At 44.1% G+C, this 27,915-nt stretch overlaps 8 protein-coding genes across 10 annotated transcripts; 5 read left to right on the top strand and 3 right to left on the bottom strand.

Annotated features, from left to right (window-relative positions):
* The first annotated feature begins 2,871 nt into the window (after positions 1–2,871).
* On the top strand, positions 2,872–4,010 carry Eaf6 (Esa1-associated factor 6). The gene is made up of 4 exons (NM_139724.4): positions 2,872–3,085; positions 3,153–3,366; positions 3,489–3,620; positions 3,707–4,010. The coding sequence occupies exons 1-4, from the start codon at positions 2,939–2,941 to the stop codon at positions 3,889–3,891; spliced, it is 678 nt and encodes a 225-aa protein (NP_647981.1). The 5' UTR covers positions 2,872–2,938; the 3' UTR covers positions 3,892–4,010.
* mthl2 (methuselah-like 2) lies at positions 3,982–6,382 on the bottom strand. The gene is made up of 7 exons (NM_176284.3): positions 5,766–6,382; positions 5,549–5,702; positions 5,310–5,486; positions 4,998–5,249; positions 4,762–4,933; positions 4,506–4,700; positions 3,982–4,449 (listed from the first exon to the last, which is right to left on the bottom strand). Exons 1-7 carry the CDS (start codon positions 6,276–6,278, stop codon positions 4,356–4,358), a joined length of 1,557 nt encoding a protein of 518 aa, NP_788462.2. The 5' UTR covers positions 6,279–6,382; the 3' UTR covers positions 3,982–4,355.
* An 810-nt stretch (positions 6,383–7,192) lies between these two features.
* On the top strand, positions 7,193–10,076 carry TM9SF3 (Transmembrane 9 superfamily protein member 3). Its single transcript, NM_139722.4, has 4 exons — positions 7,193–7,484; positions 7,543–8,100; positions 8,218–9,182; positions 9,239–10,076. The coding sequence occupies exons 1-4, from the start codon at positions 7,374–7,376 to the stop codon at positions 9,381–9,383; spliced, it is 1,779 nt and encodes a 592-aa protein (NP_647979.1). The 5' UTR covers positions 7,193–7,373; the 3' UTR covers positions 9,384–10,076.
* Positions 10,077–11,479: 1,403 nt separating this feature from the next.
* Positions 11,480–12,615, top strand: CG10591 (uncharacterized protein). The gene is made up of 2 exons (NM_139721.2): positions 11,480–11,551; positions 11,613–12,615. The coding sequence occupies exons 1-2, from the start codon at positions 11,515–11,517 to the stop codon at positions 12,512–12,514; spliced, it is 939 nt and encodes a 312-aa protein (NP_647978.1). The 5' UTR covers positions 11,480–11,514; the 3' UTR covers positions 12,515–12,615.
* A 1,134-nt stretch (positions 12,616–13,749) lies between these two features.
* Positions 13,750–15,630, bottom strand: Alp9 (Alkaline phosphatase 9). Of its 2 annotated transcripts, none has more exons than NM_001300015.1 (1): positions 13,750–15,630. In NM_001300015.1, the coding sequence occupies exon 1, from the start codon at positions 15,584–15,586 to the stop codon at positions 14,033–14,035; it is 1,554 nt and encodes a 517-aa protein (NP_001286944.1). In that variant the 5' UTR covers positions 15,587–15,630; the 3' UTR covers positions 13,750–14,032. The 2 variants fall into 2 exon arrangements, with proteins under 2 accessions (NP_001286944.1, NP_647977.1); NM_139720.3 differs by having other exon boundaries at positions 13,835–15,630.
* Positions 15,631–15,899: 269 nt separating this feature from the next.
* On the top strand, positions 15,900–18,431 carry Alp10 (Alkaline phosphatase 10). The gene is made up of 3 exons (NM_139719.2): positions 15,900–16,046; positions 16,761–17,905; positions 17,975–18,431. The coding sequence occupies exons 1-3, from the start codon at positions 15,962–15,964 to the stop codon at positions 18,317–18,319; spliced, it is 1,575 nt and encodes a 524-aa protein (NP_647976.1). The 5' UTR covers positions 15,900–15,961; the 3' UTR covers positions 18,320–18,431.
* Positions 18,432–18,600: 169 nt separating this feature from the next.
* Positions 18,601–21,089, top strand: spo (spook). Of its 2 annotated transcripts, none has more exons than NM_001300014.1 (1): positions 18,601–21,089. In NM_001300014.1, the coding sequence occupies exon 1, from the start codon at positions 18,954–18,956 to the stop codon at positions 20,583–20,585; it is 1,632 nt and encodes a 543-aa protein (NP_001286943.1). In that variant the 5' UTR covers positions 18,601–18,953; the 3' UTR covers positions 20,586–21,089. The 2 variants fall into 2 exon arrangements, with proteins under 2 accessions (NP_001286943.1, NP_647975.2); NM_139718.3 differs by having other exon boundaries at positions 18,903–21,089.
* On the bottom strand, positions 20,782–27,503 carry l(3)psg2 (lethal (3) persistent salivary gland 2). The gene is made up of 3 exons (NM_139717.3): positions 26,468–27,503; positions 22,358–26,413; positions 20,782–22,291 (listed from the first exon to the last, which is right to left on the bottom strand). The coding sequence occupies exons 1-3, from the start codon at positions 27,163–27,165 to the stop codon at positions 21,256–21,258; spliced, it is 5,790 nt and encodes a 1,929-aa protein (NP_647974.1). The 5' UTR covers positions 27,166–27,503; the 3' UTR covers positions 20,782–21,255.
* Between the last annotated feature and the right edge of the window lie 412 nt (positions 27,504–27,915).

Here is a 27,915-nt window from a genome sequence, read left to right as displayed (position 1 = left end):
TTGATTCATAGGACCAAGCAAACAAAGGAAGTATAAAAAACTCATACATTTTAAGAGAGTAAGAACAAATAGCTAGCTTATAGTCAACATATGCGGCCACAAAAAGCAAAAACATAGTTTCAGGAACTCACACAAGAGGTGTATTCTATTCATTGCATGTTATAAAGCATGCGAAAAGTGCAACGACTAGAAAAAGCTTTCAAATCGCTTAGAACAAATCAAAAATCTGAAATGCATTCGTGCCCACACACAAAAGAGCAACAACAAAAGCACCACGAGTGCAAATTGTGACGCCCCACTGAAACGCACTCACACACATACATAACCGAAGCGAGCAAGCGAGAGAGCGCCACAATGGCCGCGACATTCAACTTGAACTTTTTGCGCACCTGCTCTCTCGCTCGCTCGCACGTAGAAAATAATCAAGATCAAGTTTCTTCCGGCATTTTGCACATTGCTGCAACAAAAACTAGAGCTTTGCACACAGAGAGCCACTGGGAATGAGAGCGAAGAAGAGAGCAAGCTTAGAAAGCTCTGCATTTGCATGTGCATTGCATGTGTGTGGATGCATAGCAAGTGCATTTCTGTTATCTCGGCTATGATGTCACTAATGCCACCGATTGGCCTACAAGGGTTAATCCCAAATATTGTATATAAAATAGTTTTTAAAGCAAATATGTAATTAAATAAAAATAAAAATTAAGATATTAAAAGTGTATTTCCCATTCTTATGGCTTATTGACATTTCACGAGTTGTCAATTGCTTTTGGCGTTTTTTTTTACGCAAAAGTTTATTTTAATTCCTATATATTCGTATATCAAAAGTTTTTTTAACGACTCTGCGTATTGTTGAGTACTTTATCATTAATAGAAAGTACATCCTTTTTGATCCCCCAACTAAACCCATTCAGAATTAGTGCAATGCGCACATCTGGTTCTTAAATTTAATTAAAAATATGCTACTTGAAAATATTGCTCTTGCTGAACGTTTCATCTTGCAGTTTTCGCTATCTGCCCAAAATGAAGCAGACTCATTTTCACTCGCTTGGCGTTGGGAAAGCGCCGGCTCGGCCTATGTATGCTATATGTGAAATTCTCGGAAAAGTCGAAAACACACTAAGCGGAGTGCAACAACAACGTCATCGTTGCAAGCATTGAACTCGATTTTGTTTTCATTGCCGCCTGAATTTCTAAAACGCAGCTAATTAGTCGAGAGTGTTTGTGTTGCTGCTGCTGCCGCAGTTGTTGCACTTGCAACACTGCTGCTTCTTTAGCTGTGTTCCACTTTTCTGGCAGTTTTCCACTTTTCCACCGGCCAATGCTGCGACTGCTGCAGATTTCACACGCGGCCAGGCAATTCATCATAAAAATTATAGTAAGCTGCCATCCAATGGCAGCACTGACCAAAAACAGTTGCAGTAAGCAACAAACTAAAAACTAAGTTAAAAAATATATGTATATTAATAAAAATGTATCGAAGAAGTTACAAATACATTAAGAAGTAACTAACTAACGTATCTTTATTGACAGCCACAATAAACTTCTAAATATTTTTCCCAGTGTAAACCAGAAGAAGGTGGCTTAAGACGATCGAACGTCAGAGTTTTCAGTTGGCAGATGTTTGCTTAAAACCAAATATAAATAAGTTTTTCCAAGTCTAAGTCCAGGCCGCGCCTTGTGTGTTTGTTTAAATAAAATGAAAGTTTTTTTGCTGCACTTTTTGTTGTTTCGCGAATAAGCGCGCGCCAATGTTTGACATACATTGAATAGACTGCAGTCTGTCAGTCAGTCGGTCACTTAGCCACTGAGCCAGTTAGTCACCTAGTCACTAAGTCGATTGTGTTAGTGGAACACGACGGAATGGCAGACTTTGCTTTAGTCAGCGACTTGCAACGGTCGTTGCCGTTTCGCTTTTGCTGCCCGCTGCATTATGATTTCATTTTCTAATCGAGTTCGTCTTCATCCGCAGCCTCACTTTATATTGCTTTCCTATAGTCAGCGCGAAAGGCGATGTGCTGCAGAAATAAAATCACGCATACGCCGCGTATGACGAAAGTGAAATAGGCGCGACGACGAAGGCCCATAAAAAGCGGTAGCCAAAATAGAGCCAAGTAAAAGAGAAAGAGTAGGCGGCAAGAGAGCGAAAGGCGGAAAAAGAGGAAAGAGGGTTCGGAAAGAAATAGAGAGCTAGAACGGTAGCTTCACTTTTTTTCGGCAGTTCAACAAACTTTGAAACGAACTTGGGTCAACAAACTATGCAAGACCCACGGGGAGATCATTAGAAGATCACCATCAAAAAGACGATGATGATGGCGCTACAGCTGAACTGAATCTTTTGTCCGTGGTATACGCATAAATAAAAATAACAAGACGAGAGGTCAATGGCAGCCACACTGGCTTCAAAATGCAAAGTGGTGAAGGGGCAAGCACTGTTAAATAAAATCTAAGAAAATGTGAAAAAAAACATATGGATCTAATAAGAAAAATCTTACAAAAATAAATGGTCATCAAGTTTTGTAACTGAGTTCTTTGACCAGTTTTTTTTTTTCCTGGGCTATTTTTTGATTTCGGCAGTCCTATTCACTTACAAAAGTGAATAAATGCAGTATTAACAAACTTTCAATGGATTTATTATGAAATAACTTTGAATTTTAAGTGCAGAAACTAACATTTAAAGAATCTATAAAACATATACACAAATAATATAAGACTTATTCATTCAAACTAATAGTTTATAAATTAGCTTGTTAAAGAAAAACGACAACGCCACCTATGCAATTAGGTTAAGAACTAGCATGCATATTTCAGCAAAGACATAAACCGATAGTCGGAACAGATATCCGTAAATCGATTAATTGTAATTACTTTTTATCAATATCCGGTCACATTGTCCAAAACAAAATATAAATTTGTTGAAATTCGAGCATTTTCTGAAAATATGAGCTCGCCAACGAGTAAAAATGTCAGCGAAACGAACGGGAACAAGCCAAAGAAGTCGGCCAAAACGAGCTCGAATACGAAAGGCGGCTCCATGGACACTCGCGCCGAGTTGGCGGACCTCATCAAGAAGAAGGCCGAAACATCGGTGAGACACAATATAAACAAACCCGAAATCGCAGCACTTTATCATTTTTTTGTTGCATAAATGACAGGAACAACTGGCCAATCTGGAGCGACAGATCTACGCCTTCGAGGGCTCCTACCTAGAGGACACGCAGTTGTGCGGAAACATCATCCGAGGCTGGGAGCGCTATCTGACCTCCAACAAGGCCACCAACTCCAAGGCCGACAAGCGGAATCGCAAGTTCAAGGAGGCCGAGCGCCTGTTCTCCAAGTCCAGCATCACCTCCATGGCTATATGCAATCGTAAGTGGGGGATAATTCATACTGTGTCATTCGCTTGTGTAATCGATCTAGGCTTTATGCCCAGAAGGGTGTAAATTGATACGCTTTAGTTGCCATACATGAGTATGTTTATTCGCCTTTAGCTGAGCGCGCCAGCGAATCGGATTCCATCACAAATGAAGACTCCAGCGACAATCAGATCTCAATCAATCAGAACACCACAACGGCCCACGACGGAACCACGACAATCAAGAGCACACCGAAAGACGAAAAGGGTAAGGCAGCACAGCACATTGAGATTCAACTTTAGCGCTTTTCTCCAGAAAAGTATATATGTTTAATTACACCTTTTTATTTACAGATTCACCCTCGCATCGCAATGAGGGCAGCGTAGTGAGCGGAATGGTGTCTGGATCTACGAACAGTGGAGGGAACAAGGATCTCCTCGGCACACCCACTTCGAATACAAAGAGCAAACTATCCACGAACTCCAGTGCGACAGCGAAGAAAAGCGGTCACATAAACAAGAAGATTCGACATCGATGATAACTGCTACCGTGTAATCCGCATCTGATAAAGCACTATTTACCTTCAAAGTTTTTAAATTAAAATTTGTACATGAAATAAAGCGAATGTAGATTTACAAACTTAGTTTATTTCCATACAAATGTCTTCTTTCTACATTTATCACTTCAATATTTAAAGGCAACTACTTTCAGCATCGCGTCATACTTTTGACTCATAGTTTTGATAGACATACAGGGTTTTTCCTCGGCTCAAAGTTAAGTTTGCAATAGTTTGATTAGGAAATGATGAGTAAAATATATTGTGGCACACTATAGTCGATTTTCTATAGTCGATGCACGTCATATAAAGAAAAATATTCATACATTTTGTGATTAAATGAATTCTATATAGAATGTAGAATGAAGTGAAATATATTCATACATTTTGTGAGAAAAAAAGTTATACTTTACTATTAAATTGATTAATTCGAAGAGAAGAAAATACTATGTCATGTTAAAATGCCTTTTTGTTTGAGAAATGGATTCAATCGTACTTTGAGTTGCAGATCTACTAAAGGCTCTCTGTTTGGGAAATATTCTGAAAAGAGACATTTTAGGGAACTGGTTACCCGAACTATGAACTATAAGACTTACTGTTTCTTGAATAGTACAAGAGTTTTGCGCCGCAGAATGAATAGCACAAATATAATGACGCCTTGGGACCAGTTGAAGTAGTCAGCTACCAGAAAGATATTGACCCACAGTTTCTCGCGTTGCACCAAGTAGGAGAATATCTCAAAGCTCCACGACATCCCCATCACAGTGAAGAGCAGCAGAAATTGTGTGTAACTGTAACGAATTGATAATATTTATCTTAAACTGACATTTTCAACTATTATAATTGATATACTTCTGTTTGTCCGAATTCAGCTTCTGTATTCTACCTTCATTGCGAGCAATCTTTCGAAGAGTCCTCTTGGAATCTATTATGTGTTTAGCCGTCAGAACAAACATAGTTATGTTGAAGAGAATCAGGAGCACCATCGGTCCATAGAAGTACACCATTGCAGACCAGCTTTTAGCTGAGGGTGGAAAGAAAAACATTGGTGAGCTGGTACCACAAGCCGGATACAAAACAGAACCCACTATAGATCCAGCAATGCCCTTCGTCGCCCACGCGAGGCTGCCACTCCTCGTTGTTCACAACGTTATCAGCCAGATAGGTGACTCCGGTCAAGGCCAAAGGCATTGCCCAGGCGAAGCAGCTGTATAGCAGAAACGCACGTTCTGACCGAATGTTCATCGAGGCACAGGGATTGGTAAGACATTTCCAATAGTGCCGACTGATGATAGATAGCCAAAAGAACGCAGCCATGACGAAAAAGTATCCCAAGAAACCTGTCGTAAATGGTCAATGGTTTGTCAAGTTGTGTTGAAATGCATCCCCTCTAAGCTAACCTGCTGCTTTACAGAAATCGAGCGATAACTCCCACAGATCAAGGAGTAGGAACAGGTATCCGAAAAATAGGCACATCATGTAACAGATGAAACACTTGCCCTCCAAATTCATTAGCTTCTTAACGCACAGGTACACGGCGATGGTAAGAACCAAGCATATCAACGATGTGATCATCACTATGGAAATAGGAAAGATATAGAACTGGGAGCTACCATGCAAGCAATGGGCATCATCTTACCAACGGTCTGTCCCGTTCTGGATGGCAGTATCAAGCAGTTGTGGGGTATAATGCGAATGGAGTTGTTGTTACCTTCGCCGAATGTTCGGTGCTGCAGACAGTACTCCGACTTGTCCAAATACACTTGATCGTAGTGGCGCAGCAATCTTCCATTCTGCAGAGAGCCAAAGCATAAATAAATCCTGCCCAAAAATGCTTATTTTTCGAGCAGCCATACCTCGAACAAGGTGTACTCATCCATTATATCCCGGTTGTCTAGGTAAAACATATCATCGCAGGGCTTTGGCAGATCCCACTGCACCATGAGCTCCTTCTTATAGTGCCTTTGCACCACTGATCCGTCGTCCAGGGTCACATTTAGCATGGGGTCCAGTAATTCGTTCTCCTCCGTCGTCATGTTGGCGTAGCATTCGCCCATATCCATTATGTGGTCATGTGGGCAGCAAAACCTGACGCAAGTCCTTAGCTTGCACACACATCCTCTCACGTGACTTGGCACCTGCTCCTTATCTCCATTCGCCAGAAGCTTGAATTCATACTTGGCCGTCAAATGGGCGGGAATAAGTAATCCCTCGTAGAGGTATGATCCATTCGAGAGCCTCTGGCCTTCCGAGATATCAACGGTATCATAGAAACTGCAGTCGGCAATCTCAGCACTCGAAGATTGCAGATTCAGCAAGAAATATATTAGGATCGATGCAGAAAGTAACATTTTTGAACTAGCAATCATATAGTTAGCTGGACATTCTTTAAATATTACTTAAATAAATAAGAATGTAGTGGTACTACAAAATAGCAGCGACTTCACTTTGCGGATGCTGTTTTACGATTGGCACAAACTAACTGGGAAAGCGTTATGAAAAGGGAATGTAAAAATTATTATTTTGATAAAAAAGGCTTATCGGACATTCCAATTCGTTGCTCATTTCTGAGCCATCTTTTTTTCCTACTGAGCGAGGGTTGATAAATTATGTATAAAACTTAAATTATGTATGTATTATTCAAGCAACTGCTTAGGTAAACTATTCTTTTTCTTTTATTCTTTTTTTTTTACATATTAACAATAGTATTACATAAGCTTATTTATATAAATAAATCATTTAAAAAACACAATTTTTAACTTTTCAAAAGTAATGCAGCTTATCAGTTTTCTGTAGCATAAAATAAAATATAAATGGAATTTTAAGTATTTGGTACTGACTGTAGGTTCCTTAAAAACTATTTGTGAGATACATTCGAATAGCCCGCCAAGGTGATTCCGCTATGCGATAGTTGGTATTTTTGTAACGTTTTTCCCATCGATACGTTCCCAGTCACGTTTTCGTTGGCATTAGAAGTGGAGAAACATCGATGTTGGCGAACATCCATGTTTTCGATGTCTTTGGCAAAAAACAAATAAATTGATCTTTAAAAAAAAAACTTACATTTCAGATATTTATCCATGTCTTCCAAGACACCAGCCTACACCACCGGCGAGTCACAATAAATATGCAATATGCTATTAATAATTGTATTAGAAAATATGGAAATTAATTTAGACTTACAATTTACACACTTTGCTGTTTCTATGCGCTGAAAACATCGACGATTCCTCGAAAAACATCGACGTTTTTGATTTTTCGAAAACATCGATGACATCGATGTTGGCATCGATGTTTCTCCACCTCTAAGATACAACCCTAAAATATTTCTGCTGTCGGCAAATCTGAGTGTTTGCCACAAAACTGTTTGAAAACGCAATCCCAGCGAGGGCAACCGAATCAGGCCGGCAGAGCGAGGTCACCAGGAAGACGCGCAAACGAGGTCACCACCTGCACAAGACACAATGGGCAGCAGCGCCACGCAAACCACGGTGCCGTTCCGTGCAATTTGTTTATGTCTGCTGATCGCCAGCTGCTACGTGTCGCTCTCCCAGGCAGATGAGCACAATCACAAGGTGAGTCCGGATGCCACATCCCTCGAGCACCGAATACATGATCCACTTTGCCACGCAGTACAATGACCGGGAGGAGGTGGTACTGTGGATGAACACGGTGGGCCCGTACCACAATCGGCAGGAGACGTACGCGTACTTCTCTCTCCCCTTTTGCAGTGGCCAGAAGTCCTCGATATCGCACTACCACGAGACGCTGAGCGAGGCGCTGCAAGGAGTCGAGCTAGAGTTCAGTGGCTACGAGATGGAGTTCAAGAGCGACGCCCCCAAATCGGTCATCTGCATGGTCACCTTGCAGGAGGAGAGCGCCAAGGCATTCACCTATGCCGTGAAGAACGAGTACTGGTACCAGATGTACATCGATGGACTGCCCATTTGGGGAAAAGTCGGTGAGCGCGACGAGCGCGATGGCAAGTACTATATCTTCACGCACAAGAAGTTCGACATCGGCTACAATGGCCAGCAAATCGTGGATATCACCCTGACCACCGAGGGCCGCGAGGAACTCAAGCCGGGATCCCACATCAACTTCTCCTACGAGGTCAACTGGAAGCCCAGCAAGGTGGAGTTCAAGAATCGATTCGACAAGTACCTGGATCCCAACTTCTTCCAGCACAGGGTGCGTATAGTTCAACTAGTTTTACTCCACAACTTTCAAATGAATCATATTCTATATAAATAGCAAGAGGAAAAGGTCAAAGTTTGATGACATCATCTTTTCTTTAATCTTTTCTAGATCCACTGGTTCAGCATCTTCAACAGCTTCATGATGGTCATCTTCCTGGTGGGTCTGGTGTCCATGATTCTGATGCGAACTCTGCGCAAGGATTATGCTCGGTACAGTAAGGACGAGGAAATCGACGACATGGAGCGAGATCTTGGTGATGAATACGGCTGGAAGCAGGTGCATGGCGATGTCTTCCGTTCTCCGCCCAACACACTGCTCTTCTCGGCGTTGGTGGGCGCTGGATACCAACTGATTTCGGTTGTATTCTGTGTGATCATGTTCGCCATAGTTGGTGAATTGTACACGGAACGCGGCTCCATGCTGTCCACGGCTATATTTGTGTATGCCGCCACCTCACCAATCAATGGATACTTTGGAGGATCGCTCTATGCCCGCCTGGGTGGACGCATGTGGATCCGACAGATGCTGGTGTCCGCTTTTACAGTTCCAGTGGCTGTGTGCGGCACGGCTTTCCTGATCAACTTCATTGCCATTGGATATCACGCGTCGAGAGCCATTCCCTTCGGTACCATGGTGGCGGTCACTTGCATCTGCCTGTTTGTCATCCTGCCCTTGACTCTGGTGGGTACTGTCGTGGGCCGCAATCTGGACGGCCAACCAGACTTTCCATGCCGCGTCAACGCGGTGCCACGACCCATTCCCGAAAAGAAGTGGTACATGGAGCCACTGATTATTGTGCTTCTTGGCGGTGTCTTGCCCTTTGGATCCATCTTCATTGAGATGTACTTCATCTTCACCTCCTTCTGGGCGTACAAGATCTACTACGTCTACGGCTTCATGTTGCTGGTTTTCAGCATCCTGACTGTGGTCACCGTGTGCGTCACCATCGTGTGCACCTACTTCCTGCTAAATGCCGAAGATTACCGATGGCAGTGGACGAGTTTCATGGCTGCGGGCTCCACGTCGATTTACGTGTACGCCTATTCCTTCTATTACTTCTTCTTTAAAACCAAGTAAGATGCCTTTTTCTAGCATATTATCCATATATTTATATTTCATTACTTTACAGAATGTTCGGTCTGTTCCAAACGGCCTTCTACTTTGGCTACATGGCACTCTTCAGCGGCGCCTTGGGCATTATCTGCGGCACCGTCGGCTATGTGGGCACGAATCTCTTCGTGCGCAAAATCTATTCCAATGTGAAAATAGACTAAGAGCCCTGCGACTGCAAACCCACCCCCAGATCTGTATATCATCCTAATCGATTAACAATTGTATTTATTGAGTAGAGTTTTAGTTCTGTTTCACAACTTTAGCTCCAGTTGGCTCTCCTCTTTTCGTCTCTTTGGGTTACCCACTTCTCATGTTGGTGTGAAAATGAATGCCAGTCCAATATATTCGCACCAAAGATAAAAGATTCAGTTTAACGATGTATACGCAAACTACATATATCACCTAAAAGGTTTACTTCGGAATTATAAGACTAGACGTTTCAAATGAGAAAATTTGGGAAAACATTGTGAATTAAAAGCTCTTTCTGTTGCATTTACGTTTTGCTAGTTTTAAGAGTCAATTAATCCTATACACTAATTTTTGGTTTTGTAATTTCTACTGTTCCATAAAATAACATTTCTCTACTTACTTAAATTACTAAGAAGCTTGCTTACACAAAATATTTGATATATTTCCGAAGATAACTTTTATGTCATATATGTGCGTATGTTACGTTGCATACGGTGTACATCGAGTATTTTATTTGAATTGTTTGCCTAGAAAACTTATCAATCTATGCAACTGCAACAAAATGTGACTTGAACTTGTTTGCGCCAATTAAGTTATGTACGATGCAAGAAATGTGCTGATTAGCAATAGTCGATAATCTAATAATAAATTCAATATATAAAACCAAAAAAAAAGTTTATGACAGTATAAGCCCCCTTCATCTTGGCCATTATCAGCGAACACACAGATCGTTTCACTTTTACTATTTTTGATTCACTCGGTAACATTGACCCTCAAATTGTTTTCCAATTACTGGGAGGCAAACAACTTCAACGGTCTTATCATCCCATTTATTAGGGGGCCAATTCTGGCACTTCCATTCGTTTTCTTTTCGTTTGGGAGCACAGGATGGATGGAGTACTTTGGGGTTATTCCATGACAACACCATTGATAAAGCCTTTCGGATTCTTGTCGTTAACTGATGATGTTCGATTTGTCTCAAGTAACTGAACTATGTTTATATTACGTATACGACCAATCACTGCAGTGTTTACACACAGTGTGTCTTATACCCTAAAATGTTTGGTGAGCTTTCCAGAATCAACTATATGAATAAATGACTTAAGTTGTTTCAAATACAAGCAACTTTCAAAAATATTATCAGTATAAGTACTGAATAATTTTCCTTCAGCACTAAGTACGTTTTAATTCAAAGTTTCGGAAGTTTGGTAAGATAACCTATGGACATACCTTTGAGATTAGCAGTTTCTAGTAAACAACTATTTTGAAGTGTATCGAATGGTTTCAACTGCTGCCACAAGCCACCCTTCATCCGGATTTACTTCTCTGCTTATCGGGACTTTCAAGAGGCCCAGTGTCATCATAGTTCCAGGGAACGGCGCTAGTTTGGAAGTGAACACCTACGGAGTGGGCACTCGTCCACTAATGACGCGTGTTTTCGGTGGGCTTTGTCTCGTCAATGGAATTCTGTGATAAGTCGGAAATGTTACAGAGCCTTTTCATTTCTAGCCGTGGTAGTGTGGTAACTGATTGGAAACATATTGATTTCGTAATTTATGCTAATTCTGGGCAGTGGAAACTGTAAAGGCGCTTGGGATAATCCCTGAAGAGTTTCCGTTTTGATGAAAAGGCAATTCAAAAATCTGGGTGTCACTTTGATGGGTATCGCCCACATTTGGTCACATAAACTCTACAATCTGATCACTGTTTATGACCTGATAGACAGTTGATGTATTTTTGAAGTTGTCCCGCTGATTGCGGCTGGCTGGCCAAGAATCAAACCGAGAACCCTGCTGACCCAGTTTAAAGGCTTGTCGTCGGGCCTAATGATGTTCGTGTATATTTTGTTGCATAAATTATCATAATTGTCACTGCGCCGACTGGGTGATGGCATTTTTCCTTTTGATCGCTTAGCATTTCCCTTTCGATGGTGGGTTAAGAACAGTTATAGAGATGCGGGAAATGTGTTTTCTGTTCGATCTAGAGATTATTTTGTATATTTTCTATGCATATTAAAACGTAGCTCTCGAGTTTTTCAGCTTATAAAAGCCGAATTCGAATTTTGGATCTCAGTCCGATCTGAAGAGAAATCCGAAGTACATCATGAGTTTTTTGGGACTCTTGGCTTTTCTGGTTGCTGGTAAGTTTATAAAACATTTATAAATTTTTCTACAATATTACAATACCATATATTCCATCAGGTCTTTGCTCCACCGCCCAGGCTTCGTTGGTGAAATGCTCTTGTGATCCTGGTCCACAGGGGGAACGAGGACCTCCAGGTCCGCCTGGACCTCCTGGCAATCAGAACGGTCTCTCTGGCAGTGGTTCTGGCTACTGGGGCTATCCACCCACAGGTCCTTACCCCCCAAATCTGCCTTTCATCCAGGGGCCTAGAGGCTTACCAGGACCGCCTGGTCCTCCTGGATATTGTTTCCCATGCCCAGCTCCTCCACCTTTGAGATCCTTTCCGCCACCGGGAGTTCCAGTCCCTCCTTTCATTTCCACCCCAGGTGGTGGCGGATTTGGTGGAGCCTCTGCATTGACCACCGCTGTGGGCAACATTATAGTGATTCCAGGAGGACCAGGAACGGGATTAGCTGGTCGCGCTCAGTTCTTCCACATTTCACCCGATGGCCAGGTGGTGCAGATCGATCGACCGCAGAATCTGCCCAGTGAACTGTTCGATACACCGGTGAACCAAGGTTCCGGTGCTCCCATTCCTCCACCGCAACCCACATCGTCATCTCTCTCGGGGATCACACCACCAGCAGTCCAAGTGCCACCAACTCAACCCACGCCCGGCGATCTGGGAGCCCAGCAGCCCACAATTTTGCCCGAGAATATGGAGGAAACTGTGTTTGCGGTTGGCAATCGCAAGGACTTCCTGCGAGGTAGCTCCGATGCCAGCGATTGGAGAAGGATTCTCCTCCTGGGAGAGCGACCCACCGATGGTCTACTCAAGGGCCAGTCCGTCCAGCAGCTCAGTCCCAACCAGCTCGAGAGCAGCGTGGAGAACTTCCAGAGGGCTTTGGTCGAACTGAAGGAGAAGTATGCCACGCTCATCCAACCGCGTAACTCAAACCAATATGCAGTCATCATTTGAAGGGAAAACTTAAGATTAAATTTAGTTTAATAATTTAATAAAAACTGTACTGATAATGTCTAAAAAGAATATAAATGACCATTTGATATGGAAGTAGAGGTATTAAGATGTCTCTTTTATGTCTTTCATCTATAGATCTTTTAGTTGTCTGACTTGTTATGTAGAGCTGGCACTTGTGTTATTCGTTCAAGCTTCGTCAACAAAGTACGATATCATTTCTTGGTATTTATAAGATAAATACGGATAAAAATAGAAATACCTATTCGAGGGTAATCCCCCAAAGAATTATGAATTACAATTGTCAACAGTCAATCTGCGTTAAATACGTGAGATTCACAAGAAAAATTCAATCGTCATAACATTGCGATGCCTATTAAATTTTTTTATAAGCATAATAGGCGTGAGTACTTAACGCTTTTTAAGTCTATCAAAACATTTTGAAAATCAATAACGATAATAGGAATTAAAGGTATCAATCCAATCGATTTGATTGGAATCAAGTTTAATTTGCTACAAATGATTTTAATTTAGTTGCAGTCATAACACAGTTAATCAATTTTTGATAGACTTAAATTAAATTTAACTTGTCATTGGTATTGTAAAAATAAAATTCCTTCGAAGCGGTGGGTAAACAATTTTAGAGTTAATTCGTTTAACGTCATTGGATACACTTTTCAGTACAGAAAAGCGATAATTTAATTTCTAAGAATTTGAACTTTGTCAATCAGATTAACTCTTATATTTAAACAATCCTTTTTTATCTTTTTAATTATTTAAGATCAGCTCTGCATAAAAAGTGTTTTGTATACTAGTACCCCACATAATATGTTTTACAGAATGGAACTTTGTAACGAATTTCGATTTTCTTTTGAGACGTAAAAATTGCATGTTCTTAGTCGTTTTATTAAAGTCCATCCTTTTGCGTCATTTGTCTGTACAAAGTCAAAAAAAAAAAAAAATAAGCCACTTATCACCCATTAACGTTTATATTTAATCAGAAGTACATATTTTGTTAAATGTGGTTTTTCTTGGAAGGAATGCCCCATGCATAGCAAAGTCCAATGCGTATTCATTTGGCTCCACAAGTCCTACTATCAAGATCTTAGAATCTACGAATGGAAAAGTACCCATTCGAAAAAATGGTAAGTTGTTAGATAAAAATACAAAAAAAAAAAAACAAATTCCTTTCTCATTTTTCAATCACACCACTGTCAGTTAGAAAAAGTCGCAAATATAAATTGTTCTTATTAATATAATCATATTTAATCGGCCAGCTATTGTCTGCTTATAATCAGACACTATAAGTACATTTGGTTTTTTAACATTGATAGGAAAACGTTTATTGAAGTATTGATTTTAGTAATCCCCGATCGAATTTCTTTTCTCGAGAGCCGCGTGTTCCAGCACCTGTCAAATGTTGAGTATTCATTTAAAACGATAAAGCGTACGTGAGAATCGTCTAGTGGATGCGCTAATTAAGAGTCCTTCTGTCCGTCAATCATCGCCGGATTGGGATTCCTAATCGCAAGCGGTTAGTCCATCGCCCACACAGGCAGCGAATGCCATCATGTGAGGAATGGTGTTCTGTTCGTAGACGCCAGTGAAGAGATGTGCCCAGGGTCCCGAGGCGAAGACACCCACATCCTCGCCGCCATGGGTCTCCGATTCAAGGGGCACCATCGCGGGGAAGAGCTGATCGAAGTCTCCGATTGTGGGCAGACTGGTGGGATCCACGCGCTCGTGGGTCTCCGTATTGTAGTAGTCCTGGAAACTCTTGCCGTTGGCATAGCTCAAGGCCAGATACGGTTTGCCATCCTTGCCATTCGCCTTGGCAGCTCCAAAGATGTCGCTTCCTCGTGGTTGATATCCCGAAACGCTGAAGGTGTGCGAGTGATCCGAGGTCACCACAATGAGGGTCTCCTCCGGGTTGGTCATCTCCCTAGCCTTCTTCACCGCCTTCGAGAGTTCAGCGGTCTCATCCAAAGCAATTCGTGCCATTGTTTCGTGGTGGCTGATGTCGATTTTACCTCCTTCAACGAAAAGGAAGTATCCCTGCTCTTCGGTTTCCAGCACTTCAATGGCCTTCTGTGTCATCTCCTCCAAGGTGGGCTCATTGTTGTCCGGATCGGCCAGTTGCTCCAGATGATAGTGCATGTGGCTCTTGCTGAACAGGCCCAACAATCTACCGGTTTCAGTGGCGTTCACATTGAGCAGCTTCTTCTGCGTTTTCACAAAGGTGTTGCCCGCGTCCAAGGCTTCGAATTCCTCGACGAGATTACGACCATCAGTGCGCCGGCCCTTGTCGTAGTGTTCCGGACTATAGAAGCTTCGCTTGCCTCCACCCAGCATGACCTTGAGTTTGCTGCCCACCTCGCCGTGAATCAACTGGACAGCTATGTCCTGGAGTCCATCTGACAACTCACCGCAGGCCTCCTCGAGAACAGCGTTATTCTCCCATTCACGATCGGCGACATGGGCGTAGACTCCGGATGGCGAGGCGTGGGTCACTCGGGTGGTGGTCACTAGTCCAGCAGCTTTGCCCGCATCCATGGCCCATTTACCCAGGGAGAAGACATGGTTCGTTTCATTGGCCATCGCCGCACAGTCGCCTCGCTTCACATGCGCATTTACGCCGATGGTTCCGTAGTTCGCCTTCACTCCGCAGAGATATGAGGTTGAGGTACAGGCGCTATCGGGGACTATTTTGTCCACCGAATAGGTTTTCGATAGTCCGGTAAAGGGGAATTCTTCGAAGGAGAGCTTCAACTCCTCGCCTCCAATGTAACTCCTGGCAGCAGCCAGAGTAGCCAGTCCCATGCCATCGCCCAAAAACAGTATAATGTTCTTGGCCTTCTTGGTGTTCCTCACGAACTCCAACTTTTCGCGGATGAGTTTTTTGCTGGCCGAGTGCCAGAACTCCTGGGTTTCCTCGCCGGAAATCGTACGCAGCCTGGGACTAGTGGGCAGATGTGGATGCATTCGCTCCTCGTCCACGGGGGCTCTTCCAGGAACCGCTGCACCCCAAACGACGGTCAGCAGACCGAGGCGAATCCAGAACTTAAGACTCAGCATTTTCGAGATACTTTCACCGTGCCAGCCAAGTGAATACTGTACTCCGTAGTTCCATGCGACCCATTAATATACCATCAGGTGCAGCTCGTGTGAGGAGTCGATAGGGCAGTTTGGTGGGGATCGGGTAATTTACGACACCTTCTTAGCCAGACCGTGATACTCACGTTTTTAGGCACTCGAGATAATTAATCGATCGCCACTTTAGATTGCTCAAATCACAAAAACAATCACCCATAACGCGTATGTATATTACAGGAAGACCGCTTCGATAAATCGGAGGCTATATAACCGGGCCATTTCGTCAGTTTTGGCCAGTCTCGCGGTTACTCCCAAACGGAGCATTCCTCAGTTTAAAGTTACCGCCCCTACCCCAAAATGGTAAAGAGTTGCCTGATCTTGTGCTTCTTCGCTCTCCTGGTCATCCAGGCCCGGAGTGATCTAGCCGATGACCAAGAGCACGGTAAGTGGAACCGAACGGCATTGCGTGGTGAACTGCCGAACGAATCCGATTGGCCGCGACCCAGCTTATCTACAGCCAATTGAAAAGCTCTCTCGGCTTATCGTAGAGAGATCTTGATGGCCAATTAGACTTGGCTAATCTAGATCTATTTTAAACAGCACTCAGTCATCGACTAGCTATATAATAGTTTACGACTCAATTGTTCACGTGAAGGCAAATTAAAGATAGGGTGACATTCCTATAAATAGATTTATGTTTAACAAAAATGGCTAAATTCTTAGATTAAATCAAGTGTTACTAACGATTCTAACTATAAGCTTCAAATGGGTATAATTATTATTTATTAATAATAAGCTATAATAATTATGAACTAAACAAGAATCAATTTAATTTTAGGCGTTTTTTCTAAGCTTGTACAGTACAGAAAGAAAACATTTCCTCAAAGTATATGTCTAAGTATTTCAAACGAAAGTGTAATGATGACAAAGCACCATAATAAGCTAAAACGTTTTCAACACGTTTTATTAAGCCTCAATCAAATGTGAATTTCCAGCGATAGGAAATCCAGCCAAATGGCCATAAATGCTTATAATTAAAACTGATTTATAGATCTGCTCGAGATAGGCTGAAAACTTGTTTACCACTTCAAGAAGTAGTTTTATTAGACCGATTTTCCCGCCGATTAGTTGCTAACCCAAAGTCCGTACTTTACAGCCCAACATCCCCGTCTGCAATCATCACGCGACTTCGAGGCCCTCGACGAGGAGCTGGACACACGATTCTGGCACGATAAGGCCCAATCGATTCTGGCCGATAAGCTGGCCGGCCATAAAAAGCTCAACGAGAATCGCGCCAAGAACGTGATCCTATTTTTGGGCGATGGCATGTCCGTTCACACGATCGCGGCCACACGTGCTTTCATGGGCGATAGCAACAAGCAGGTCTTCTTCGAGAAGTTCCCCTACTTGGGTCTGTCCAAGACGTATGCCGTCAACGAGCGTACTCCGGACTCGGCCAACACTGCTACGGCCTATTTGACCGGAGTCAAGGCCAACTATGGCACCATTGGAGTCAATGCCCAGGTGCAGAGGGGCGACTGTGTGACCAATTCGAGTAGCCATGTCCAGAGCATTGGTCAGTGGGCCCAGGAGGCCGGCAAGTGGGCCGGTTTGGTGACCACCGCCCGGGTGACACACGCTTCTCCAGCCGGAGTTTATGCCCATGTTTCCGAACGGAATTGGGAGCACGATGGTGAAATCATCAGCTCCAAATGCAGTCCCGACGTCAACACCGATATTGCCCGGCAGCTGGTCGAGTGGCCAGTGGGTCAGGAACTACGCGTCATCATGGGCGGCGGTCGATCCTATTTTCGGGATCAGTCCCAGCACGATGAGACTGGCGTTTCGGGCTTGCGAACCGATGGACGCGATCTGATCAGCGATTGGCGAGAGATCAAGAAACAGCAGGGAGCGGAGGGCAAGTACGTCTGGTCACTTAAGGGCCTGAAGGAAACGGATATTAGCAAGACGGATTACCTTCTCGGTCTCTTCGACACCTCCCATCTGCCCTACCATGGCGATCGTCGCCGTACCCATTATGAAGATGCAGAGCCATCCCTTTCCGACATGACAGAAGCGGCCATCAAGATGCTCAGCAAGAACGAGGAGGGTTACTTCCTCTTCGTGGAGAGTGGACGCATTGATATGGCCCATCACGCCACCAAGGCGATGAAGGCTCTGGAGGACACCGAAGAATTCGCGGCAGCCGTGGAACTGGCTAGGAAAATGACCGACGAGGAGGACACGCTGATTGTGGTGACATCGGATCACTCGCACACCATGTCTATCAACGGCTATCCGGTAAGAAACTTATTAGTACTTCAAGAAATCAACATTTTTATATATTTATATTTCCATCTTCTATCCCAGTACCGTCGACAGAACATCCTTTCCCTTGCTCCCAATCTGGCTGATGATGAGCTTCCCTTTACCATCTTGTCGTATGCCAATGGTCCAGGATTTGATGATACCTACAGCACTAAAGATGGACGCATTGATCTTTCCCATGCGGACACCACAAGCGCAGAGTTTGAGTTCCAGGCCACGGTTCCCTTGAGCAGCGAAACCCACGGCGCTGAGGATGTGGGTGTCTTTGCCTCCGGTCCCTTCGAGCACCTGTTCACCGGCAATTATGAGCAGAGTGCCATCCCAGCCATGATGGCTTATGCAGCCAACATTGGACCATTTGCCAAGGACAAGATTAATGAGCAATAAAGTCCAGACTACAGTCGCATACTCATAAGGAATACTCAGTAAATAGTTAAGGGGAAATGCAAAATGTTATGTTTTTTCTGGTCAGTTAAATATAAAAAAATATACTTCTCGCAATTTCCACTTATGGTGTTCAGCAGAGGGTGGGGATCCCGGAGGGAGTCTTTCTTGCTGACGGATATTTAGAGGGCCACGCGAAGGCCGCAACTTAAATAAGCAAATAAGTCCAGCAAATGGCTGTATCAGCATTTTGGCCAGTATATGTTTCAGTTACTTGGGACTTTCAGTCCGTTTAATAATGTGTTAAACTAAAGTCATACAGAAGGAGGAACAAAGTGGCTCTAATAAATGTCTAAATGAGAATAAATTCCCATATTACCAGAGGACATTTTGGATAGTCTCAGCTACATCCTGATTATTCATGACATCATCTAAATGGGAAAAACAAGCGATTAAAGGCAAAACAAACAGGTAGCAAACAAGATAATGGGCAGGTAATGTCTACAGCCCACAGAAGGTAGACCAATTTTCCCGAAGGATCTGGGAAAGTCTTGATCTATAGTTTACCTGGCTACTTGATTGGTTTGGCCGTCGTTAGTTGTGTTTTGTGCTTCCTACTTTCAAGAGCTCAGCAAAAATGCTGGCTGCTTTGATTTACACTATTTTGGCGATTTTACTGAGTGTTCTGGCCACGTCCTACATATGCATTATATATGGAGTCAAGCGCCGCGTTCTGCAGCCCGTTAAAACAAAGAATTCAACCGAAATCAATCACAATGCTTATCAAAAATATACCCAGGCTCCAGGACCACGACCATGGCCCATCATTGGTAATCTTCATCTGCTGGATCGATACAGGGATAGTCCCTTTGCGGGATTCACGGCGTTGGCACAGCAATACGGAGACATATACTCCCTGACCTTCGGACACACCCGCTGTCTGGTGGTGAACAACTTGGAGCTGATCCGCGAGGTGCTCAATCAAAATGGCAAGGTGATGAGCGGGCGGCCAGACTTCATACGATATCATAAACTATTTGGTGGCGAGCGGAGCAATTCGTTGGCTCTGTGCGATTGGTCACAGCTGCAGCAGAAGAGAAGGAATCTGGCCAGGCGTCACTGCTCGCCCAGGGAATTTTCCTGCTTCTACATGAAAATGTCCCAGATTGGTTGCGAGGAAATGGAGCACTGGAATCGGGAGCTGGGAAACCAACTCGTTCCTGGAGAGCCGATCAACATCAAGCCTCTGATTCTGAAGGCCTGTGCAAATATGTTTAGTCAGTACATGTGTTCGTTGAGGTTCGACTACGATGATGTGGACTTCCAACAGATTGTTCAATACTTCGATGAGATATTCTGGGAAATCAATCAGGGACATCCGCTGGATTTTCTACCCTGGCTATATCCCTTCTACCAGCGACACCTGAACAAGATCATCAACTGGTCCTCGACTATCAGGGGATTCATAATGGAAAGGATTATCCGGCATCGGGAGCTGAGCGTCGATTTGGATGAACCAGATCGGGACTTCACAGATGCTCTACTTAAAAGCCTGCTTGAAGATAAAGATGTCTCCCGGAACACGATTATCTTCATGCTGGAGGATTTCATTGGTGGACATTCAGCGGTTGGAAATCTAGTAATGCTAGTGCTGGCCTATATAGCCAAAAATGTGGATATTGGAAGGAGAATACAAGAGGAAATTGACGCAATTATTGAAGAGGAAAATAGGTCAATTAATTTGCTGGACATGAATGCTATGCCCTACACGATGGCGACGATTTTCGAGGTGCTGCGATATTCATCCTCCCCAATTGTTCCACATGTGGCCACCGAGGACACAGTGATCTCTGGCTATGGGGTAACCAAGGGCACCATTGTGTTCATCAACAATTATGTGCTAAACACCAGCGAGAAATTCTGGGTAAATCCCAAGGAATTTAATCCATTAAGATTTTTGGAACCGTCAAAGGAACAAAGCCCAAAAAATTCCAAAGGTTCTGATTCTGGCATCGAAAGTGATAATGAAAAACTTCAACTAAAGAGGAATATTCCGCACTTTCTGCCCTTTAGCATCGGGAAGCGGACTTGCATCGGCCAGAATTTGGTGAGAGGATTTGGTTTTCTGGTCGTGGTCAACGTAATGCAGAGATATAATATCAGCAGTCATAATCCTTCGACGATTAAGATCAGTCCGGAGAGTTTGGCACTGCCTGCCGATTGTTTTCCATTGGTCTTGACACCCAGGGAAAAGATCGGACCACTATAATAAATTATAATTTAAAAACCAATACCATTAAGCACTACCAATTAAAATATTACACATAAATAGCCCAAACAGCTTCAGAATAAGATTACTGCGTTATCTATTATCAGACATAACGAATAAGCTCAATCAAATAGTAAAACTATTTTACTGTTGAGTATATTTTCAATTACTTAACTAACGCAAATACAAAATTTTTGTATTTCATGTCTATATTTTGTACGATACCAAACACGCAAAGTCTTATAGATGCTCACCACACTATAAAAATTTCACATACATTCGATTCTTGAGGATCTTAGGATTAGATTAATTCGTTAAGAACTTCGTTACAGTAAATGACTCAAATATGTATAATGTGCACGCCGAATGTAAATTCAAGTGTAATTCTTAAGCGAAATATTTACAATTTTTATTTTCTTTTAGAAATCAATAAATGTGGGCCCAGATGGGCCTTATATAAATGACATAGAAACCTAAAGCTGAATAAATCGAAAACGACCTTCTATGAATAAATGCAACTTGTTTACAAATGGTCAATTAAAAATATTTTATAAACAAAATATTTACGAAATAAATCTGTGTAGGCATTGAGGATCCTCATATTTAAAATTAAGAATAATTATCTAAAGAACACTATAATTAAAGAAATCAAGCTAGCAAGATGGATCTACTACTGGGTCTCCACAAGGAGCTGCGGCTTCACGCCCACCACATGCTGTTCGGCTGGCTTTGCCTCAACCTCCTTGAGATCGTCGCTAATATCCTCCGGACTGGCAGTTCCACCTCCGTCATCAACGTCCAAGGTCTTGGGCAGCGGTCCCAACTTCTGTAGTATATCCACTGGCATTATCTCCGTTATTGTGGGCACTGAACTCACGGTGAATTGAGACGGCAGTTCGGGTAGAGGCGGCAGCTCGGGCAGAGGTGGTGGTGTGAAGTAAGGAGTTTCCAACGCGGGAGATGGCGTCGTGTCAGTAGAAACAGGCAAGGGCACAGGTAGCGGCACTGGAACAGGAACTGGAACAGGTAATGGTACCATTGTAGCCGACTGAGGATAACCCTGATAACCACTTCCATCCAACACGGGTATGGGTTGTGGCAGGACATTAACAGGCACAGGAGAAACTGCAGCTCCACTTGACGTTGGCGGCGGACCACTCAGGTAATAGGGCATCCCATTGGGTACAGGCATGGGCATCGCTAGGGGCGGTGGAGGATGTTTGCTAAAGAATTCCTTGAGCATTGCTCCTCTCGTGACAGCATCGACATGCGCAGGTATAAATGGTGGGCGGTGTCGCAGGAATCCTGGAGGAATCTGCGGCAGGCGACCGGTCTTCATTAGCATGGCAAAATGCTTGGGATCGAATGGAGGGCGGTAGGCTGAACGCAGCGTGCGTGTGTACGTCTTCACTATTGCACACTTGAAAGGATCAAAATGAAAGTATCGGAACTTCGGTTTCTTCTGCACCAAAACAGGCTTTTCCAGATTAGCTGGCTTGGTTGTCAGTGGAGGCGGTGGTGGTGGAGGCAACAGAAGTAGCTCATCGCGAATCAGTTGCAGCTTGGCGGCGGCTTGGGAGCGACTTTCGTGATATTTCCGCAGGGCACGTTTCACCGCCATTTCAACGACCGCCCGGTCTTCGTTGTCGCTCTCGTATGCGGGCAGCACCTTATCCACGAAATTAACGCCTTTTCCCTTTGGTTTGCTAAAAATAATTACATTGTTACTATATATATTACTATATATAAATAAATTTAAAACCCTGTTTTACCTCGTGTCCTCAACTGGTTTATCTGTTGCATCTGGCACTATGTTCTCCTCTGCTTCCAGTATATCCTCCCCAGAAGGTACTATCTCCAAAACGTTTCCTTTTTGTACGGCCACTGGCATCCCTGACGCCGTAGCCGCCATCGATGGCATTGCCTCCAATGGCGCTATAGGAGCAAGGGATTCCACGGGCATCATCGGCGCCATAGGTAGTTCCCTAAGAACCGATCCAGGTGCCTGAGGTGAAGAAGCTACTTCGACCATATAATCCATGTACGTATTCGAATATTCTTCAGAGTACTGTGCATACGCTTGTTCCATGTTGTACGCGGAGTCCATATATGCGGCATAAGCATCATAGCCCTCACCCAATGCGTTCTGATCCTCCTGCTGCATCAATGACATATTGTAGTAGTAGGCAGCCGCTTCCATGCCCTGATTTTCCTCAAAATAATTAGCGAAAGCTTCCTCTGCTGATAATCGAGACCTTGGTGATATAGACCGTGATCTCGACCTGGAAAACGATCTCCTTCTGGTTGGTGATCGTGCTTTGGACCAACTGCGTCTCATCGGAGGAGACGGTGGTTTGAAGGGTAAGGGCGAACGGGAGCGAGATAAGTGTTCACGTTCCCGATCACGACTTAGTGATTGACGACGGCGGGAAGGAGGTGGTGACCGAGGTCCAGCCAATTTTTGTGGAATAGGAGATATTGAACCTCGTTTTCTATGCCCTGCTGGTGGCAACCGTCTTCGTCTACTTGGACTCCTACTGCGCGTTCGACTCCTTGTTAAACTTCTACTATGACTCCTGCCTTTCCTAGTTCCTCCGACGGCTCCTCCTCCTATTCGCTTAGCGTATCTGGAAACTCTTCTGGGCGATGGAAGACGTCGGCGTCTGGGGCTGGGAGTACGCGACTTGGTCCTCGAGCCGCGACGTCGTGCCCTACTTCTTGAAATAGAACGGGACCGGGATCTACGACGACTTCCTGATGATGGTGGCGGACTCCTTAGCTTAGGCTTTGATCGAGATTCGACAATGGTGGGTTTCACAATGGCAATCTCCTTTTGTGGCTTTTGCAGAGTTTGTTTGGGAGGCTCCGCCTTGGATGTTTCCGGTAGATCTGCTTCATCCTTGTCGAAGATGACAGATTTCCTAGTCAACTTCAATGGCGAGATGGTCAGTTTGATGGCTTCCCGATTGGCACTGAAGATGCTGTTTACAGGAAATGATGTTTCCTTAACCACCTCTTGTGCCTGAACAGTTCCCTGTTCATCCACTGGCTGCTGATCCTCACTGGAATTGCTTTTAAGTTCCTGTTTGCGATACTTATCCATGATGGCATTGCGCTGCATTAGAAATAAGGATTCCATTTTTAGCAGTTCTTCAGAGATCTCATCGCCCGCATCATAGTTCTCACGCATCATCTGAATCCTAGCCAGATTGTCTTCAAGGCTCTTTAATTTCCGTAGGTCCTTGCTTACATTGTTTTTCTTTTGCAGCTGCTCCTTACCAGCGGCTTCATCCTGATTTGTGTTGCAATTACCGGATGTTGTGGCCGATTCATCATTCGAAGAGCTTTCATTGGCATCGTCATCTGAACTGGAGTCATCCTCGGTTTCGCTACTGCTGCTACTTGTTGAGGAAGTCTCAGTGCCCGAGGAACTTTCTTCGGCTGGGGAATTGCTCAAGGAACTGTTCTTTGAGGTGTCCAGCGTTTCTGGCTCCAAATGCTCGTTGGACATCTTAATACTATTCATGAATTTGTCATATAGTTCATGGATGTTGCCCTCGGGCAGGTTCTCATTTTTCCTTCGCGGAGGAGGTGTGCTTTTTGCATTCCACAGAGCGTTGGAGTCATCATCGTCATCATCGCCATTAAATTGCGAAGCTACTGGTGGCAAGGGTGTAGCGTTAAGAGATGCGTTTGCATTTGGAGCGGGAGTAGGAGTAACAGGAGGTGCGTTCTTGGGCATACTGGCCAATGAATCGTCGTTTTCCCAGTTGTCGATGTAGTCATCCGTATCGGGACTTTCCTGCTCTTTTGCCGGTGGAGGAGCATTGGTCGCCACTGCACCGTTTCTAACCAGCACATCGTGCTCCATGTGCCGGGGAGGCGTTGCATTGCGTTCGATTTTTATAGTGGTTCGAGTAAAGTTCGTTTGCAGAGGCGGGGGTGTAAGATCTTTTTCTTTCTTAATGCTGAATTTTGTATACTCATCACTCTTTCTTGGTTGGAATCCAGTTAGCTGACTGCCATTTAATTGATTTCTTTCGAGTTCTAGATCCCTATCCCAATTCTCAACCTCACTGTCGTGTCTTTGAAATCGTCTCTCCTTGCTTGAAGGGCGAGAGGAGGATTTCCTCCCGCTTAATACTGATTCGCGCTTGAAAGGATTTATATGTCGTGGTTGGCTTTTGTGATGCTCGACCTCTGCCCTACCAGTCGCAGATCTATTATGCCTGCTATTCGGAAGGTATTCAGCTTTAATCTCTTTGGGAGCCTCTTTTCTCTCTTTGTATTCATTAGTGCGACGGAACAACTGCTCTTTAGTAGCTAGTAGATTATCCAAATGCAAATCGCTCTCCTCGAGCAGGGCGCCAATCCTACTGTGAATCTCACTGGCCTTGAGCAGAGGAGCCAGTTTGTCGGCTTTAGCGATGGGGACAATAGGAATGGATGACTTCAACGGCGGCGTTGTACTCCTTTCAATAGTTGCAGCTGGAGCTGAAACGGCAGTGTTTACTCGTGGAGGTGAGTCGGCAAAAATATCAAAGTCCTTGGGATTTGCGATATCAACAATTGGAGTCTGAGGGATCTGAACTTGTGGTGGTGTCATTGGGGGAGTTCCTTCCCTGCTCCCCCAAGGCGAAAGCGTCTGATTTTTTCTTCTTGATGCGTGTTCTCTTGTTTTTGCACTTTCACTGAAGGATTCATGCGGCATGCTTGATCTCTTGGAGCCATCCAATCCATTTTCTTGTGGCGGATGCTCCATTAATGTGTCCTTGCCGCTTTCCTTTGGGCATTTCGTTACTGATTGTTCTCTCGATCGCTTTATTTGCTTGTCCTTTGAACGTTCGTCTGTTTTTTCTCCCAATGGCCCCAAGAGTTTGTCCTTTTTGCGATCAGTTGGCGCTTCCTTTGAATTTTCTATTGCATTTCTTACTTTCTTTGCTTCAGGCTTTCTTTCTTCAGACTTATTCTGCGTTCTTTCATGCAGTCTTTCCTTAGAATGGTTTCTATCTTTGGAACGCTCTCGAAGCTTTTTATTTGCGTTTTCTTCATTCGTATCCTTATTTTTAACCTTGGATTCATTTCTTTTTTCGCTATGCTCGGTAGATTTTCCTTCAAGCTTTTCCTTGGATAAGTCTTCATTCTTTTCCTTATCGCCTAGCTTTTCCTTTGATTTTTCTCGACGCTTATCCCTTGAACTGGACCTTTTCCTTGATTTTGCTCTAGTATGTTCCGCGTCGTTTGCCTTACTTCTGGTTTGATCTCTGGCTTGTGATTTTTCACGTGTTTTATTCCTAGTCCGATCTCTCTCCCTAGATCGGTCTTTAGTTTTACCTCTGGATTGATCTCTTTCCTGGGACTTTCCACTCGCTGTATTTCTAGGCTCACCTCCAACTTCATCCTTTTCCTTAGATAGATTCATACTTTTTGCTCTATTTAAATTTTTATCTTGGGATCTTTCTCTACTTTTCCGTCGAAACAAATCTCTTTCTCTTCCTTTCCCTCTGCCTTCATCCTTGTTCTTGGAGTTTTCAGTGGACTTTCCGTGCGATTCTTTCGACCTCTCCCTAGTTCTTCCTCGATTTTGGGTTCTGTCATGGGATCGATTACTTGTTTTTCCTCTGACGTAATTTTTGTGCTGGGGCAACTCTCTCGATCGATTGTTTTCAATTAAGGGTTCAGTGGACTTTGTTTCGCTGGGAAGTTTTGATTCCTTGGAGTTGTGGTCAGTAGTTTCCGCTTTAGTCCTGCAGTTCTCATGCTTTGTATTGGAGCACTCGGAAACAAGATTAAAGACAAAGGACACTGGCGGTTGCAATGCTGTCCAACTAAAATTAATCATATTAAACCTAACTTTCTACATAAATATGGAATTTACTTACATCACATCCGATTGGAGTCGCTTGCAACGACCTGAATTGCTGTTAATACCTGTAGGTGGTGGATTTTGAGGTGCATACGCTCCCGGCGGAGGTCCTTGCGTTGGTAGCCCACCCATCATGGGAGCTCCCATGCGATTCGCTGCGGGTGGGCGACCAAAGAATGTTGGTCGCATGCCCCTTGGTCCGCCCCTGTTCATTCGGGGCATAAAGCCCATGCGTGGAAATTCAAAGCAAGGAGCTCTCATGTGGAATCTTAGCGGATTAATGCCCAAGAACGGCGTGGGCGGTGCTTGGGGCAGGGTAGCAGCTGCAGCCTCCTCCTGCTTTTCCTTCCTCGCCTTCTGCACATCTTCTACGTTTTTGAGGTCCTCCCCCGAGGAGTCCGATTCCGAATAGAGGCCTTCGCTATCGTCCGCATCCTCGGCTTGGGCATTTGGTGTCCCGCCAGATCCGTTCTCTTTGCGCGCCTGTTCCACAACGCTAACTGGTAGCTTCCGTAATGTTTTGCTTATCATCAGCTCTTTGGACAGGTGCTTTTTGACTGCCGGACTGCTGGGATGATAATGGGGCGGGGTCACCACCTCGCCCGGTTCCAGACTGTTGGTGTCATTGTCCTGGAGATCCTCCGGGGGCTTCAACTGTTTGCCAGTGGCTGGCTGCTCCATTCCGACGGCAGATCCTCCAGCTGCTTGCGACATTTTCACATCCGGCGACCTCAAATCGGTTTGCCCCTCACTCCGTCCCCCTTTTCGATGATTCTTTCTTGTTGTTTGCGGGCGCACACGCTTTTCTTTTTCTGCTCTCTCAATGGCGGCGCGGTGTTGCTGGGTATCCACGCAGCGTTTTCCCCTGCCGAGCGGTAATATTGATTGGGCTGCGCGGGCGGACGTCCTCGTCGGTTGCAGCGGTGCACCAGCTCGGCGTTTGCGGTATCATGTACGTTTCCGTTTAATGTTTATGCCATTATGAAAAACCAAAGCCAATAACTTTTCTGCAGCGAGTAAACACTACTCAATGCAGAACAGAGACTGGGCACATTGAATCTATCGGCAGGCAGTACTGCCAGACCGCTATTACCAAATTTACTTAAAAAGAAGATACAAATTTGGACATTTCTCTGCAGACATTTTTAAGATAGTTTTAAGTCCCCATTTTATTATACAGCAACATGGCACAATTTGTATTAATATTTGTTTAACTATCGCCGTCTTAACAGCACTGAAATTTTCCAGTGTGAAAACTACTGATATTATTAATGCTTCTAGTTCTATCGATATAATAGCGAATACACCCACCTTAACATATAGCGAGTGCACACTCTGTTAGCGTTGCCACACTATTTAAGTCGTTACGCTCCGATATTTTGAAATGGATTTTAAATTCATTAGCTTTTTTTATTTACTTAACGACTGTCTTTTACATGCTCGAAAAGTCGTCGTAACTGTGTG

Source organism: Drosophila melanogaster, chromosome 3L (genome assembly GCF_000001215.4).
Source record: "Drosophila melanogaster chromosome 3L".
Taxonomy (NCBI): Eukaryota; Metazoa; Arthropoda; class Insecta; order Diptera; family Drosophilidae; genus Drosophila; species Drosophila melanogaster.
This window is presented reverse-complemented; position numbering and strand designations above follow the sequence as displayed.

Bases quoted from the DNA above. Each gene is read 5' to 3' on its own strand.
- Eaf6 (NM_139724.4), top strand. From the start codon at position 2,939: ATGAGCTCGCCAACGAGTAAAAATGTCAGCGAAACGAACGGGAACAAG. The intron at 3,086-3,152 runs GTGAGACACAAT...CATAAATGACAG, and splicing joins AGAAGAAGGCCGAAACATCG to GAACAACTGGCCAATCTGGA. The intron at 3,367-3,488 runs GTAAGTGGGGGA...ATTCGCCTTTAG, and splicing joins CTCCATGGCTATATGCAATC to CTGAGCGCGCCAGCGAATCG.
- mthl2 (NM_176284.3), bottom strand. From the start codon at position 6,278: ATGATTGCTAGTTCAAAAATGTTACTTTCTGCATCGATCCTAATATAT. The intron at 5,487-5,548 runs GTAAGATGATGC...CTATTTCCATAG, and splicing joins CAGAACGGGACAGACCGTTG to TGATGATCACATCGTTGATA. The intron at 5,250-5,309 runs GTTAGCTTAGAG...CATTTACGACAG, and splicing joins CGATTTCTGTAAAGCAGCAG to GTTTCTTGGGATACTTTTTC.
- TM9SF3 (NM_139722.4), top strand. From the start codon at position 7,374: ATGGGCAGCAGCGCCACGCAAACCACGGTGCCGTTCCGTGCAATTTGT. The intron at 8,101-8,217 runs GTGCGTATAGTT...AATCTTTTCTAG, and splicing joins CCAACTTCTTCCAGCACAGG to ATCCACTGGTTCAGCATCTT. The intron at 9,183-9,238 runs GTAAGATGCCTT...ATTACTTTACAG, and splicing joins TACTTCTTCTTTAAAACCAA to AATGTTCGGTCTGTTCCAAA.
- CG10591 (NM_139721.2), top strand. From the start codon at position 11,515: ATGAGTTTTTTGGGACTCTTGGCTTTTCTGGTTGCTG. The intron at 11,552-11,612 runs GTAAGTTTATAA...ATATTCCATCAG, and splicing joins CTTGGCTTTTCTGGTTGCTG to GTCTTTGCTCCACCGCCCAG.
- Alp9 (NM_001300015.1), bottom strand. From the start codon at position 15,586: ATGCTGAGTCTTAAGTTCTGGATTCGCCTCGGTCTGCTGACCGTCGTT.
- Alp10 (NM_139719.2), top strand. From the start codon at position 15,962: ATGGTAAAGAGTTGCCTGATCTTGTGCTTCTTCGCTCTCCTGGTCATC. The intron at 16,047-16,760 runs GTAAGTGGAACC...CGTACTTTACAG, and splicing joins AGCCGATGACCAAGAGCACG to CCCAACATCCCCGTCTGCAA. The intron at 17,906-17,974 runs GTAAGAAACTTA...CTTCTATCCCAG, and splicing joins TGTCTATCAACGGCTATCCG to TACCGTCGACAGAACATCCT.
- spo (NM_001300014.1), top strand. From the start codon at position 18,954: ATGCTGGCTGCTTTGATTTACACTATTTTGGCGATTTTACTGAGTGTT.